Source organism: Caretta caretta, chromosome 28 (assembly GCF_965140235.1).
Source record: "Caretta caretta isolate rCarCar2 chromosome 28, rCarCar1.hap1, whole genome shotgun sequence".
NCBI lineage: Eukaryota > Metazoa > Chordata > Testudines > Cheloniidae > Caretta > Caretta caretta.
The window spans coordinates 9,214,891-9,230,560 of record NC_134233.1 but is presented as its reverse complement, the minus strand read 5'-3'; the positions used below and the strand labels follow the sequence as shown (position 1 = coordinate 9,230,560).

The window sequence follows — 15,670 nt, the reverse complement described above, 5'->3', positions numbered from 1 at the left end:
GTCAGGTATCTACTCAAAATGGGTGTCTTTCTGCAGCTCTATCACATTCCTCATGGATGTCATTTCCTACACATTTACAGCATCTCCCAGGAGTGAGCTGAACAGAAATGTCACTTCCATTTTTCCCATCTCTACCTAGGAAGGGATTGCATTTCCCAAATAAGAGGCAACATGCACCTGATTAGGAAGGGAAGATCTTCAGGAGCAACCTCCTGCAGGGCATGGGCCACAACTGCTTTGGGAGGCAAATGAATGGGTCTTTTGCTTAGTTCCAAATCATTTACTAGAGAATCCTCTTCCCAGCCCCTTCGGGAAATATTGACCTTACCAATTGAAGAACAGGGGGATAGAGATGGTGATGGAGAATCCCTCTGATTTACCCTATGTTCTTCTGTTGTTACAGAGGGGAAAAGACATTTTTCCCTATCCCTTCCCTATTCCTGCTCTTTGTTATACTTCAATATATTTTAAGGGAGGAAAACGGGAGTAAAAATATCTGCCTTCAGGAAAACCTGAAGCAACAGCGCTCTGATGAACTGTGACAACTGGGAATGAAACAATATGATCCTGGTGGGGGAACTTGATGACTAACAATGGTTTTTAAATGGGGGAACAGTATAACTGTGATGCTCAGGCTTTGTTTAGACTAGGACATGTGATGGAGTTTAGGTCAGGTCAAGGGGGGGAAAGCTAATGCCAACCACTGCACCTCGGCTGCATCTGCACGACAACTGTAATTGTCTTTTAACACCAAGATCACTAACTTGAGCAGCCAACGCCATGTACAGTCCTAATGGATGTAAGGCACGGGTAGTTTTTGCCTCAGTGTAGCTTGTTGGGAACAAACCTCTCTCCCCCACCTGGAGCTGATGAACATTCCTGGCTGGAGGGACACACGCTCCTTTGACCCAAAAGGAAAGGAGTTGATAGAAAACATCACAGGACTGACCCCAAAGAAGGGTGAGCTGCAAAAGGCAGGAGCAGGCAACTCATCTGGGGGAGCTGAGTAACCATGGTGAAGATGGGGCACAGATCACGAAGTGGGAATTAGCAAATGTGATTTAAAAGAAAAAAATACCTTTGGCCAGCCCTAGTCAAGGCATTTGTTACAGATCACTCCCATGTGGATTTTCTGATGTCTAATAAGGGTTGAGCGCTGATTGAAGCTTCTCCCACACTCAGAGCACGTGTAGGGCCTCTCTCCTGTGTGGATTCGCTGATGTGTGATAAGGGCTGAGCTTTGATTGAAGTGTTTGCCACACTCACGGCATCCATAAGGTTTCTCACCCGTATGGATTCGCCGATGTATGATAAAGTATGAGCTCCGATTGAAGCGTTTCCCACACTCAGGGCATCCATAAGGCTTCTCACCTGTGTGGATTCTTCTATGTGTGGTCAGTACAGAGCTCCGATTAAAGCTTTTCCCGCACTCAGAGCACATGTAGGGGGTCTCTCCTGTGTGCGTTCTCTGATGTGTGATTCGGGTTGAGCGCTGATTGAAGCTTTTCCCGCACTCAGAGCATGTGTAGGGCCTCTCCCCTGTGTGGATTCGCTGATGTGAGAGGAGGGATGAACTGTCAATGAAGTGCTTCCCACACTCAGGGCATCCATAAGGTTTCTCACCCGTGTGGATTTTCCGATGTGTAATTAGGTGTGAGCTCTGCTTGAAGTGTTTCCCACACTCAGGGCATCCATAAGGTTTCTCACCCGTGTGGATTTTCCGATGTGTAATAAGGTATGAGCTCTGCTTGAAGTGTTTCCCACACTCAGGGCAGCCATAAGGTTTCTCATCTATGTGGATTCTCTTATGTGCAATGAGATGCGAGCTCTGCCTGAAGGATTTCCCACACACACAGCATGCGTGAGGTTTCTCACCCGTGTGGATTCTCTGATGTCTGAGAAGGTCCGAGCTCCCTTTGAAGCTTTTCCCACACTCGAGGCATGTGTAGCGTGTTCCTTCCAAGTTCATTCTCTCACGTGTAATAAGGTCTGACTGGCTACCGAAGTTTTCCTCTGGCCTCTGCTGACTCTCACAGGCTTTTGTTTTTTCTGGGCGTGCACAGCTCCCAGAATCATTCCCTTTGGACCTTCCTGACAACATCCCATGGGCTTCTACTCGCTCAGCATCTTCCTGCTGGGGTTCCTCCTCATTTTCACTCACCATCCCAACACCTGACGGGAGACCGAGAGAATCCAGACGTAAGTCTCTGCCTGCGCCAGAGAGAAAGGAAATCTCAGAGAGAAGAACGGAAAAAGGGATGAAGGAACGAAAACGTGTACAGGACAGATCAAACCTATCAGGAGCTGATTTTCCCTTAAACCTTCCCCAGAGGAGAGAAAGGAAGGGATCAGTTCTGGGTCCGTATCTCAGAAGAAATCTCAGGGGACAGCGAGATTGGGGAGGGACCTGCTGCCAGTTGTCAGTCAGGATAGGTGGGAAGCCATGAGTGACCTCTGCCTAACGATTCCACATCTGCAGGGAACAATCCTGAACTTGGAGAGCTCACAAGATCTTTGTAGGGCATCCCAAATGTTGCCTGTATTCACCGACAGTTTTGGGGTTGGTTTAACCAATGCCTCACCTATGCAGGCAGCTCTCGGGAGCACTTTTTTCTTAGAGCCATGAAGGTCTGGGACGCACGACTCCTCCCCTCGTTCCAGCTGCGAGATCACATCAGTTCTGGAAACTGGAAACCCTGCTCAAGGCAAAGAAAACAAGGGAGGTCAGTGGAATTTGTGGGATACTGGTCACAAAGAATATTCCATGCTTTTAAGCCCAGCTCACTTTTAAGTAGTAACGTCCCAAGGCCGGCTTCCTTGGCTCAAAGTGCCAGGAGATGATTATTATAAATCATATTCATTACCTTAGTGCCTAAGGGACAACTAACAGTGGGTCCTCATTTTGCTAGGCACAGTACAAACCGAGAAGCATTGATGGCCCGTGCCCTGAAGAAGTTACAATCTAAATAGACAAGGCAGACACAGAATGGGGGAAGGGGTACAACCCACCAGCAGAGTGAACTCCGTGAAGGCAGAGTGACAGATCTGATCAACACAGGCCTAGATCTTGAGACTATCGGATTTAATGTTACAACCAGGGCCAGCGTTTTCTGGAAATTGTAGCTAGGACTGCATTTTTTCCCAAAATTACTCTTTGTTTCTGGAATCACCGTTAATATCCGGAATTGCTGATCAGAGGGTGGGTGGGGCATGCAGGGTCACAATCCCCCAGATTTCTCCCTGGAGACACCCGTCTCCTCCCCAGGGCACAGGCTGGCTGCGGTTGAGACTTGATGCCAATTTCTTCCCTCTTCATAGAAGTCTGGGATCGGCAGTGGGACGCCAGGCTCTCTCATCATGCTGCAGAGAGGACGTCACTCACAGCTGCTCGCGGCCGTGTCCACAGCACCTCTCCCCTGCTCATCTCCCCTGTACACAGCTGGTTCATGCCCCGTCTCCCCAGCGCACAGCTGGCTCTAGGCTCTCAATGCCCAGTATCTGAGCCCCACCGCCCCCACACAGCCGGCTCCTGTCCCCTCCCCACAAGGCACTTTCAGGCTTTAAAGGATTAGATATTGCTCACGTTTGTCAATTACTCTCTTTTCATTGCCTGCAAACTCTTGCCCTAATTATGACTGTTATCTGTATATCTAAGCCAGCCCTTGAAAGCATGAATTCTTCACAGACTATGATGCCGAGATGCGCCACATGATACCAGGAAGGGCTGCGGGTTGGGTTTCCTGTGCAAGCTGGTATCACTACAGGGTGATGAATGCCAGATCTCAAGGCTGGTTATGCAGAGCTCCACCTTTTGAAGCTTTACCCAACGCAGAAAGGGGTAGGGACGGATTTCCCCTCATTCAGGAGACTGAAGACGACAGACTTTTGGGGGATAAACAGCTGAGTTTGAGCTGACTGAGGGGGGTCTTTCTGGGCTACAAACTCACAGGACCTGATAACCAGCAGGAGGTAACCCTTTAAGAAAGGTTTTAATACACTTTGGAACCGATCAGGGATTCCCATGAGGACTGCTGAGGGAATGAAGGTAAACACGCATTTGGATGCTCTTCTTGTTTTATGAGAATGGGAACAGGAAGGGCAGGGATATCACTGAATGCAGGATCTCAGCAGGACTAGATGTCAGGATAGCACCATATTGCAGCCCATTGGAAAACATAACCCCAACTACACATATAAAATGATGGGCTCTAAATGAGCTGTTTCCACTCAACAGAGGGATCTTGGAGTCACTGGGCACAGTTCTCTGAAAACATCAACTCAGTGTCCAACGGCAGTCAAAAAGCAAAGAGAATATTGGGAATCATTCTGAAATGGATAGATAAGAAGACAGAAAATATCATATCGCCTCTATATAAACCCATGGTACACCCACATCTCGAATACTGCCTGCAGATGTGGCTGCCCCATCTCAAAAAAAGATATATTGGAATTGGAAAAGGTTCAGAAAAGGGCAACCCAAATGATTACAGGTATGAAACTCTTCTGTACGGGGAAAGATTAAAAAGACCAGGACTATTCAGCTTGGAAAAGAGACAAAGGGGGGATATGAGAGAGGTCTATAAAATCAAAACTGCCGTGGAGAAAGTAAATAAGGACGTGTCATTTACTCTTTCTCATAACACAAGGACTAGGAATCACCCAATCAAATTAATAGGCAGCAGGTTTATAAGAAACAAAAGGAAGTATTTCTTCACACAATGCACAGTCAACCTGGGGAACTCCTTGCCAGAGGACGTTGTGAAGGCCAAGATTATAATAGGGTTACAAAAAAAAAAAAAAAAAAACACCATGAGAAATCTATTGAGGACAGGTCCGTGAATGGTTATTAGCCAGGATGGGCAGGGATGGTGTCCCTAACTTCTGTTTGTCATAGGCTGTGAATGGGTGACAGGAGATGAATCACTTCATGATTCCCTGTTCTGTTCATTCCCTCTGGGACACCTGGCGCTGGCCAATGTCGGAAGACAGGACACTGGGCTAGATGGACCTTTGGTCTGTCCCAGTGTGGCCGTTCTTAAATACCAGGGAACCTAGTGAGTCCAGTGCAATGGGAGCGAGTAGGAAAATCCCTGGCTGTGGAGAACACTGGGAAATAAGAAACTATCATTCAGAAGCAACAGACTCTAAATAGTCTAGAAAAGCAGAATGTGAAAAATAAGAATCGGGGTCATGTGACTTCAGGAATGAGGGACTCAAAAAACCAAGTCTGCAGAGAAGAGAGATTGTGGCTAGTGCACATGGGGATGGGGGGAGCAACTCTCCAAGTCTCAAGGATTTTCACCAGCAACCGAGGCCATTGTCCCATGCACGGGGCAATCCGGAGCAGTGAGGAGTTGTGTCATCTGTAATCCTGGCTGAGTTTCAATGCTCTGCTGCTGGAGCTCCCTTGTCTGGATTCCCCCAGCCAGCATTCAAGGTCTGTGTGATCAGTAACCCTGGACCAGCCGCTCTGACCCCAACAGCCTGCTTCTTACACCCCAAGCACATTCCGGTCTGGGTGGAGAAGGCTCAGGGTTTGAGAGAAGGCCACGGGTAGGAAGCTTCTGTTCGTTATGCTGGACCTAACCCCCCGTTTTACTTGTGCAAACAGGAGATATTTCACACTGTGCGATTCTGCTCCTGTGCTCTCTTCCCACAGCGTTCAGCAGCAGGGGAGGGTCTCTGGTCGTGTGTGTGTCACTGGCATGCTGGGGTGATGCTGGAACAGGACAGAGCAGAGGTGGCATTGTGGGGGTGGCGTGAACCCCATCTCTTCCGTTCCCCTTCCAAGAACCGAGGGGACAGGAACACTTACCCAGCGAGGTCACAGTCTCATAGGTCTCCTGCATGACGTCTCTGTAGAGGGTTCTCTGAGCGGGGTCCAGCAGAGCCCACTCTTCCCTGGTGAAATACACAGCCACCTCCTCGAAGGTCACCGGCCCCTGAAAGAGCAAGAGCCCCACACTCAGGACCTGCTGCCCCACTCACAGCCCCACTATTCGTGGGGGAGAGGAGCCAATCAAACGGAAACTCTGGGTGGACCACAGTCAACAGAGTCCCACCCCCACCCCGCTCAGAGCACCCAGGAAACACCAGGGTGAGGGGGCGAAGAGAGACCCCCTCCTCTCTCCCAGCAGATCCATCACACACCTACTAGCCACAGACTGATACTGGAGATGCTGCCCCGAGCAGGGTCTAGGGAGAGATCTCTTGTAGGAAGCCCAACACCCTCCTCCTTGTGAAAAGAAAAGGAGGACTTGTGGCACCTTAGAGACTATCCAATTTATTTGAGCATAAGCTTTCGTGAGCTACAGCTCACTTCATCGGATGCAAACTGTGGAAAGTGTAGAAGAGCTTTTTATATACACACAAATCATGAAAAAAAACCTCCTCCCACCCCACTCTCCTGCTGGTAATAGCTTATCTAAAGTGATCACTCTCCTTACAATGTGTATGACAATGAAGGTGGCCCATTTCCAGCACAAATCCAGGGTTTAACAAGAACGTCGGGAGGGTGGGGGGGCAGGAAAAAACAAGGGGAAATAGGTTACCTTGCATAATGATTAACCACTCCTAGAGCTGGATATGAAGCAGGGGAATCTCCCCTAAGCCTGACTGGTGGCTTCCCCCTTCATATTTCAAGGCACCCGCTGGTTAGTTGGGTCAGGCTCCAGTACTACGAGTCTGGTCCTTTTTCCCAGCCCTATCTAGGTAGGTTATTTTCTGTTCACCAGACTGGAGCATTTCCACCTACGAACCTCATGGGTCTCTTCCTAGAATCTAGGCCACTTATTAAACAACTCCCAGCAGGTCTGCCACCCCCTGGCCTCCTCCCTTTCTCCACCCTGTGCATTTCCTGCCCCGCTCCAACCTCCAAACCAGACGGTGCAAACCTTCCCCTCTCCCGTGTATTTGCTGTCCCTCTCCCTCCTGCAGGAACAGATCAGAACCCCCCCACAATAATCCCCACCTGAGCTGGCTCCTCTGCAGCCATGTCGCTCCCTTGTCCCATGGGAGGACGGGATGAACCGGAAAGAAACATGAGCGTCGTTCTGCAACCTGGCTGGGCAAGAAGGGCTGTTGTGGAAGTTTAGGAACGGGCATTAGTTCATTTCATATCACGCTTCCCCCAGGCTCTTTCCCTGCAGAGCGAGATCCGAGATTCTGCCGTGCTGAGAAAATGCTCAATCTCTGGATTACAGCAGAGACCTGGCCCCTCCTGCCAGGCTAGGCCCACAGACACACTTTTAACCTCCTTTCTCCCTCCCGCATCCCAAAACAAAGTCTCTGAATGCAATCCTAGAAAAAAGCAGAACCAAAGGAGTCCCTTTCGAGGATTCCCTCGGACACTGACCCCACGGCAGCCACACCCCAGCAGGAGGGACATGGAGTCAGGAACTGGGTTTTCCTCTCTCTCATCCTCGTCTTGTCCACAGGAAAGTGATTCTCCCCACAGTGCAGTAAGACATCTGTCTGGGCAGATGAGAGAGCTGGAAATCTCTTTCAAAACTCTTTCATCCCACAGACCCTGTCAGTCTCTCTATCTCCTTTTCCCTGTGCCCTCTCCATGCCTGTCTGCTAGGAAACTCTCATTCCTGGGTTGTTTGCTCCCCCATGGCTGGATTTGCTCCTGCAAATGGCAGGAGAAATGGGGTGGGGGGCTGTTTGTGTAGAGTCATTTTATAGTCCTTCACTGCCTGCCTGGGATTTCCCCATTGCCTGCCTAGGACCCCCACCTGCCCTCCACCAGGATCTGCCAGCCCATTTGCCTGGGACCCCCTCCTCCGGCCAGCACGACCCCCTGACGCTTTACAGGAGGACCCCTCACTCTGCGCCAGGGACCGCCCCACCACAGCTCTGTGCACTGGGCATGGCAATGGTCCCAGGAGCCGGCTGGGCAATCCCAGACAGAGCCCCTGGCACAGCACCAGGCAGCGTCTAATCCCCTGCCCCACCTGCCCAAGAGACACCCACCCCCACTGGTCTGCAGCCAACAGGCCCCCAGCGATACCCACCTCCAGGACCCATAGCCTTAGGGCTGGGCACTTCAGATCTACCCCCCGAAACCTCAAACCCTCCAGAACCCACCAACCTGACTAGGGTCCCCCCTGCCCAGCCACCCAGAGGCCTCCCCCTACCACAATGTCCCTTCAGCTCCCGCTGCAATCTCCCCACACAGACATGCACCCCCCCAGCAACAGTGTTCCCTAGTCAGGTTGGTGGGTTCTGGAGGGTTTGGGGTTGGCTGCAGACCAGTGGGGGTGGGTGTCTCTTGGGCAGGTGGGGCAGGGGATGAGACGCTGCCTGGTGCTGTGCCAGGGGCTCTGTCTGGGATTGCCCAGCTGGCTCCTGGGACCATTGCCATGCCCAGTGCACAGAGCTGTGGTGGGGCGGTCCCTGGCGCAGAGTGAGGGGTCCTCCTGTAAAGCGTCAGGGGGTCGTGCTGGCCGGAGGAGGGGGTCCCAGGCAAATGGGCTGGCAGATCCTGGTGGAGGGGAGGTGGGGGTCCTAGGCAGGCAATGGGGAAATCCCAGGCAGGCAGTGAGGGACTATAAAATGACTCAACACAAACAGCCCCCCACCCCATTTCTCCTGCCATTTGCAGGAGCAAATCCAGCCATGGGGGAGCAAACAACCCAGGAATGAGAGTTTCCTAGCAGACAGGCATGGAGAGGGCACAGGGAAAAGGAGATAGAGAGACTGACAGGGTCCGTGGGATAAGAGTTTTGAAAGAGATTTCCAGCTCTCTCATCTGCCCAGACAGATGTATTACTGCACTGTGGGGAGAATCACTTTCCTGTGGACAAGACGAGGATGAGAGAGAGGAAAACCCAGTTCCTGACTCCATGTCCCTCCTGCTGGGGTGTGGTTGCCGTGGGGTCAGTGTCAGAGGGAATCCTCGAAAGGGACTCCTTTGGTTCTGCTTTTTTCTAGGATTGCGTTCAGAGACTTTGTTTTGGGATGCGGGAGGGAGAAAGGAGGTTAAAAGTGTGTCTGTGGGCTTAGCCTGGCAGGAGGGGCCAGGTCTCTGCTGTAATCCAGAGACTGAGCATTTTCTCAGCACGGCAGAATCTCAGATCTCGCTCTGCAGGGAAAGAGCCTGGGGGAAGCGTGATGTGAAATGAACTAATGCCCGTTCCCAAACCTCCACAATGGCCCTTCTCGCCCAGCCAGGCTGCAGAACGACGCTCACGTTTCGTTCCGGTTCATCCCGTCCTCCCATGGGACAAGGGAGCGACATGGCTGCAGAGGAGCCAGCTCAGGTAGGGATTATTGGGGGGGTTCTGATTTGTTCCTGCAGGAGAGAGAGGGACAGCAAATAGATGGGAGAGGGGAAGGTTTGCACCGTCTGGTTTGGAGGTTGGAGCGGGGCAGGGAATGCACAGGGTGGAGAAAGGGAGGAGGCCAGGGGGTGGCAGACCTGCTGGGAGTTGTTTAATAAGTGGCCTAGATTCTTGGAACAGACCCATGAGGTTCGGAGGTGGAAATGCTCCAATTTGGTGAACAGAAAACAACCCACGTAGATGGGGCTGGGAAAAAGGACCAGACTCCTAGTGCTGGAGCCTGACCCAACTAACCAGTGGGTGCCTTGAAATAGGAAGGGGGAAGCCACCAGTCAGGCTTAGGGGAGATTCTCCTGCCTCATATCCAGCTCCTCACAAGGAGGAGGGTGTTGGGCTTCCTACAAGAGATCTCTCCCTAGACCCTGCTCGGGGCAGCATCTCCGGTATCAGTCTGTGGCGAGTAGGTGTGTGATGGATCTGCTGGGAGAGAGGAGGGGTGTCTCTTCGCCCCCTCACCCTGGTGTTTCCTGGGTGCTCTGAGCGGGGTGGGGGTGGGACTCTGTTGACTGCGGTCCACCCAGAGTTTCCGTTTGATTGGCTCCTCTCCCCCACGAATAGTGGGGCTGTGAGTGGGGCAGCAGGTCCTGAGTGTGGGGCTCTGGCTCTTTCAGGGGCCGGTGACCTTCGAGGAGGTGGCTGTGTATTTCACCAGGGAAGAGGGGGCTCTGCTGGACCCCGCTCAGAGAGCCCTCTCCAGAGACGTCATGCAGGAGACCTGTGAGACTGTGACCTCGCTGGGTAAGGGTTCCTGTCCCCTCGGTTCTTGGAAGGGGAACGGAAGAGATGAGGTTCACGCCACCCCCACAATGCCACCTCTGCTCTGTCCTGTTCCAGCATCACCCCAGCATGCCAGTGACACACACACGACCAGAGACCCTCCCCTGCTGCTGAACGCTGTGGGAAGAGAGCACAGGAGCAGAATCGCACAGTGTGAAATATCTCCTGTTTGCACAAGTAAAACGGGGGGTTAGGTCCAGCATAACGAACAGAAGCTTCCTACCCGTGGCCTTCTCTCAAACCCTGAGCCTTCTCCACCCAGACCAGAATGTGCTTGGGGTGTAAGAAGCAGGCTGCTGGGGTCAGAGCGGCTGGTCCAGGGTTACTGATCACACAGACCTTGAATGGTGGCTGGGGGAATCCAGACAAGGGAGCTCCAGCAGCAAAACATTGAAACTCAGCTAGGATTACAGATGACACAACTCCTCACTGCTCCGGATTGCCCCGTGCATGGGACAATGGCCTCGGTTGCTGGTGAAAATCCTTGAGACCTGGAGAGTTGCTCCCCCCATCCCCATGTGCACTAGCCACAATCTCTCTTCTCTGCAGACTTGGTTTTTTGAGTCCCTCATTTCTGAAGTCTCATGACCCCGATTCTTATTTTTCACATTCTGCTTTTCTAGACTATTTAGAGTCTGTTGCTTCTGAATGATAGTTTCTAATTTCCCAGTGTTCTCCACAGCCAGGGATTTTCCTACTCCCTCCCATTGCACTGGACTCACTAGGTTCCCTGGTATTTCAGAATGGCCACACTGGGACAGACCAAAGGTCCATCTAGCCCAGTGTCCTGTCTTCCGACAGTGACCAGCGCCGGGTGTCCCAGAGGGAATGAACAGAACAGGGAATCATGAAGTGATTCATCTCCTGTCACCCATTCACAGCTTATGACAAACAGAAGTTAGGGACATGTCACATGTCGCACGCCCACACGGCACATCGCATATCGCAAATCAAACACACAGCACGTCGCGTTTCGCATATCTCACACACACAACACGTCCCACACACACAGCACGACACACAACACTTGTGTGTGTGAGACGTGTTTGTGTGCGTGTGATGTGTTGTGCATGTGTTGTCTGTCGTCTAGAGTGTTGTATTCAGTGTGTGTTTGACGTGTTGTGTGTTGTGTTGTGTGTGTGTGTCTGTGTGGTGTGTTGTGTGTGTGATGTGTTGTGTGCAATGTTGTGTGTTTGTTTTGTGTTGTGTGCCGTTGGTGTGGTGTGTGTCGCACGCACAGAGACAACACATCTCACCTCACACGCACAGCACGTCGCACGCTCACATAGCACGTCACACACACAGTACATTGCGCATCGCACATCTCACACACACAACATCACACAAACACACAGCATGACACACAACACGTGTGTGTGAGACGCGTTTGTGTGTGTGCGACGTCTTGTGTGTGTGCTGTGTGTCATCCAGAGTGTTGTGTTCCGTGTGTGTGTGATGTGTTGTGTTTCGTGCTGGGTGTGGTGTGGTGTGTGTGTGGTGTTTTGTGACGTGGTGTGTGTGTCATCTAGAGTGTTGTGTGACGTGTTGTGTGTGTGTCTGTGTGGTGAGTGGTGTGTTGTGTGTGGTGATGGGTTGTGTGTCGTGTTGTGTGTCATGAGACATTTTGTGTGTGACATGGTGTGTGTCGCACGTACAGAAACAACACGTCGTACGCCGCACGCCACACGCCGCACACACAACACGTCGCACATCGCTTGTCACACATTGGACATAGACACACAACACGTCGCACCTCAGACACACACAACACGTTGCACGTTGCACACATACACACAAAACGTCGAACGTGGCACACACAACACGTCGCACGTCACGTCACTCCCAGCAAGTCGCACTTCACACATGTCCCACGCGTGTCACACGCGCACACACAGCACGTCGTATGTCATGCACAACATGTCGCGTGTAGCACGGACACACAACACGTCGCACGTAACACACACAAGATGTCACGTGTTGCACATCACACACAAAACATCGCATGTCACAGGCACATACACAACACGTCGCATGTCGCATGATGCACATTGCACATAGCACGGACACACACAACACGCTGCCCGTTGCACGCACGCACAGCACGTCGCACGTCACACTCAAAAACACATCTCACACCACACAACACGACACACGCCATGTCACACAGACACAAAACACTACACACGTCACACACACAACACAGAATACGTCACACAGACAGACACAAACACACACATGACACACACCACGTCGCGCACAACACATCACATGACACCAAAAACACAACACCACACACACACTCAACATGGCACACAACATGACACAACATGTCACGCAGACAGACACAAACACGACACACAATGTCACACACACAACACACGTCTCACACACACACCACATCACATGTCACCACAAACACAATACCACACACACAATCCACACAACACTCTAGTCGACACACAACACCACACACAAGACATCACACACACACACACAACCCGTCACACACACACATATCACGACACACACAACATGACACAGAAAACGACTCACACAGAAACACACACAACACGACACACACAGAAACACATCACACGTCCCACAAAACATGTTGCACATTGTCACACACACTCATGTAAGCATGTCGCACATTGCACGCCGCACGACACACACAAAAACCTGTCACACACACAAACACACACACAACACATCACACACACAATGTCTCATGCACACACACACAAGACACACAACCCGTCTCACACATACACACACATAACACGACACACACAACACGTCACACACACACAAACACACACAACACGACACACAACACGTCACACAGACAGACACAAACACACACGACACATAACTTGTCACGCACACAGAACACTACACAAAACACATCCACACCATTTCATATGACACTACAAACACAATACCACACACACAATCTACACAACTCTAGATGACACACAAAATGACACACATGTCACACACACACAAAACCACACACACACAAAACGTCTCACACACACACAAAACACAACACACAACCCGTCTCTCACACAAACATAACATGACAAACAGAACACGACACACACCACGACACACACAGAAACACATTTAATTTCCCACACAACACGTCGCATGTTGCATGGATACACACAACACATCGCACGACACACACACAGAAACACATCACACACACAAAAACACACAATGCGACACACAACAAGACACACAACACATCACGCACACACCACGTCACACACAACACGTCACATGACACCACAAACACCTCACCACACACACACACACACACTCAACACGTTGCACAACACGACACACAACACGTCTCACACGCACACACAAACACACACAACACGACACACAACACGTCACACAGACAGACACAAACACACATAACATGACACACAACACATCACACACACAACATTACACAAAACATGTTTGGAAGGGGGATGGACGTCATTCTTGCGACAAGGCACCTGCTATGGCCAAAAACACTTTCGCCCTGTGCGCGCTTCCAGACAAGTCTTATGTCCCAAATACTTTGGGTCTTCCGGGATAAGTCCCTGAATAATCAAGGATCTTGACCAAAAAGGTCATCACGTCTAAAAAGGAAGAAAGATTTTCGTTGTGGAGACCATGAAACAAGCCCTGCAACTTTTGGACACGTATCCCGACAGCCCACAGGGGGCACGTCAAGGGACGTTCAAAGCGAGATGGGCGTTCTTTTTGGGGAGACTAACCCCCATTGCACTGACCAGGAGAAGGGGGAAGTGGGAGCCTGCAGCGCCATCTAGCGGCCAAAGGAGAAATCGCCGGCTTCTGGACCTGTGTGCGCCCTTGGTTCGGTTCCCATGCAAAGCTGTGTCACGCCAGGTTGGGAAAACGGGGTTCTGCTGCCCGCCATCATCCTCTGGAATGACTCAACCCGATAGGACACCTCCTACGATACACTGCTCCGAGTGACGCTCTCAAATAGGTCCCCACAGCTCCCCAGTCTCCCCCCTCCGGGAGGCAGGGGTGAGAGGATTGTTCTCCCCAACTGACAGAGGGAGAAACGAAGGCTGAGAAAGGCGAAGGGTCTCGTCTTCCATCATACAACTTGTCGGGATAGAGTTGGGAACAGGACCCGGGTGTCCTGACTTTCAAATGAACCATCAGTCTGGAGTTTCACACACTGAAGGATCAGAATAAAGGGACCTGCAATGAGCTACAGACCAACAACCATTCACACTGATTCTTCAGCGAGTGTTTTAGAAGCACGAGAACACCAGCGAGAACCAGAAACGGCTCAGAGGCAATCAGCAGCAAGGGGGAGAACAATTCACCAAACAGATGGTTGGTTCTGGCTTATTTACTGGGCCTTAAAGGAGAACAACAAAGTCCTGAATCTCCTCCCTGCCACGAGACCCCCTGCTCAGCCAATCAGCATGGAGACTCTGGCGGTGGGCTGAGGGTTCCCCAGATGGCCGAGGGATGGCTCAGGTCACCGGTGAGGATCACTCTCAGAGCACGCTTCCTGTCCCATCTCTTTGGGAGGCCTCCCACCATGAGGGCTATAGAGCAGCCCCCTCCTCGCCAGTGGACGGAGGGAAGCAGGAAAAGGAAAACCAAAAAAGACAAACCCCAAGGACTCCAAGGGACAAAGGCCTAGCTGGGGGAAAACTGTCCCACCTTAACCTTCTGTTTTCCCTGCCGAGAATTTGGCCAGCACCGGGCGGATCAGCCTGCCTCGGTACCAAACCTCTCCGGGGCTCTTCCCTTCTCCACAGGGACGTCTGTCTTCTCGCTCAATGAGCAGCGGGAAAGGAGAAAACTCCAGAGAGGCTCCACCTCGCACTCACATACGAGACCCTGAATTCTCTCTCAGTCCTCAAGGAGACACCTCAAGAAGGAGACTCCCTGCAGCAAAGCCCCGGGGGTCTCTGAGATCCCCCTGCCCTGCAGCCTGTCCTCCCTGGCCATTGTCGTGGACTCTCTGTGAGGTCACCGCCTCCCAACCGCCTTTCACCAATCAGCTGAGTGCTGCAAAAGGCCCTTGTGATGTCACTGCCACCCCCACCCCTGCCCTGCAGGGCTCATGTCCTGCCCCGAGCCGGCTCCTGTGCGTGTTTGAGCTGCTCCCCCTGGGTCACCCCCACACACTCAGTGGTCGTGCAAGGGTTCAAGCATGCCACACGTGGAACCATCAGAGGATGCTCCATGTGCCACACGCGGTTTTGCAGAGATTTGGAGACTTGAAGGCCAGAAGAGACTCTTAGATCATCTCATCTGGCCCCCCTACACATCACAGGCCTCCTGTATGGCACAGTAGCGAGTTTTGGACCAAAGCAGACTCGAGAAAGGCATCTCATCAAGGGATGGAGGAAGCACCACTTCCCTTGGGAGTGTGGAGGAAATTGATGCTGTGGGGGGCAGGGAATTGACCTCAAGGCCACACCTGTGAGTCTGTATCATAACACACATGCACAACAGCACTGCGCGAAGTATGTACACGTCACCTTAACTCTGATGTT

General features: G+C 51.7%; 1 protein-coding gene across 1 annotated transcript in view; it reads left to right on the top strand.

Moving 5' to 3' along the window:
• The first annotated feature begins 1,303 nt into the window (after positions 1-1,303).
• LOC142070235 (uncharacterized) overlaps positions 1,304-15,670 on the top strand; it is a 57,000-nt gene continuing 42,633 nt past the window's right edge. The window contains exon 1 of the mRNA XM_075123790.1: positions 1,304-1,315. Within this exon, the coding sequence (XP_074979891.1) occupies positions 1,304-1,315 (12 nt within the window). The remainder of the gene's footprint in view (positions 1,316-15,670) is intronic.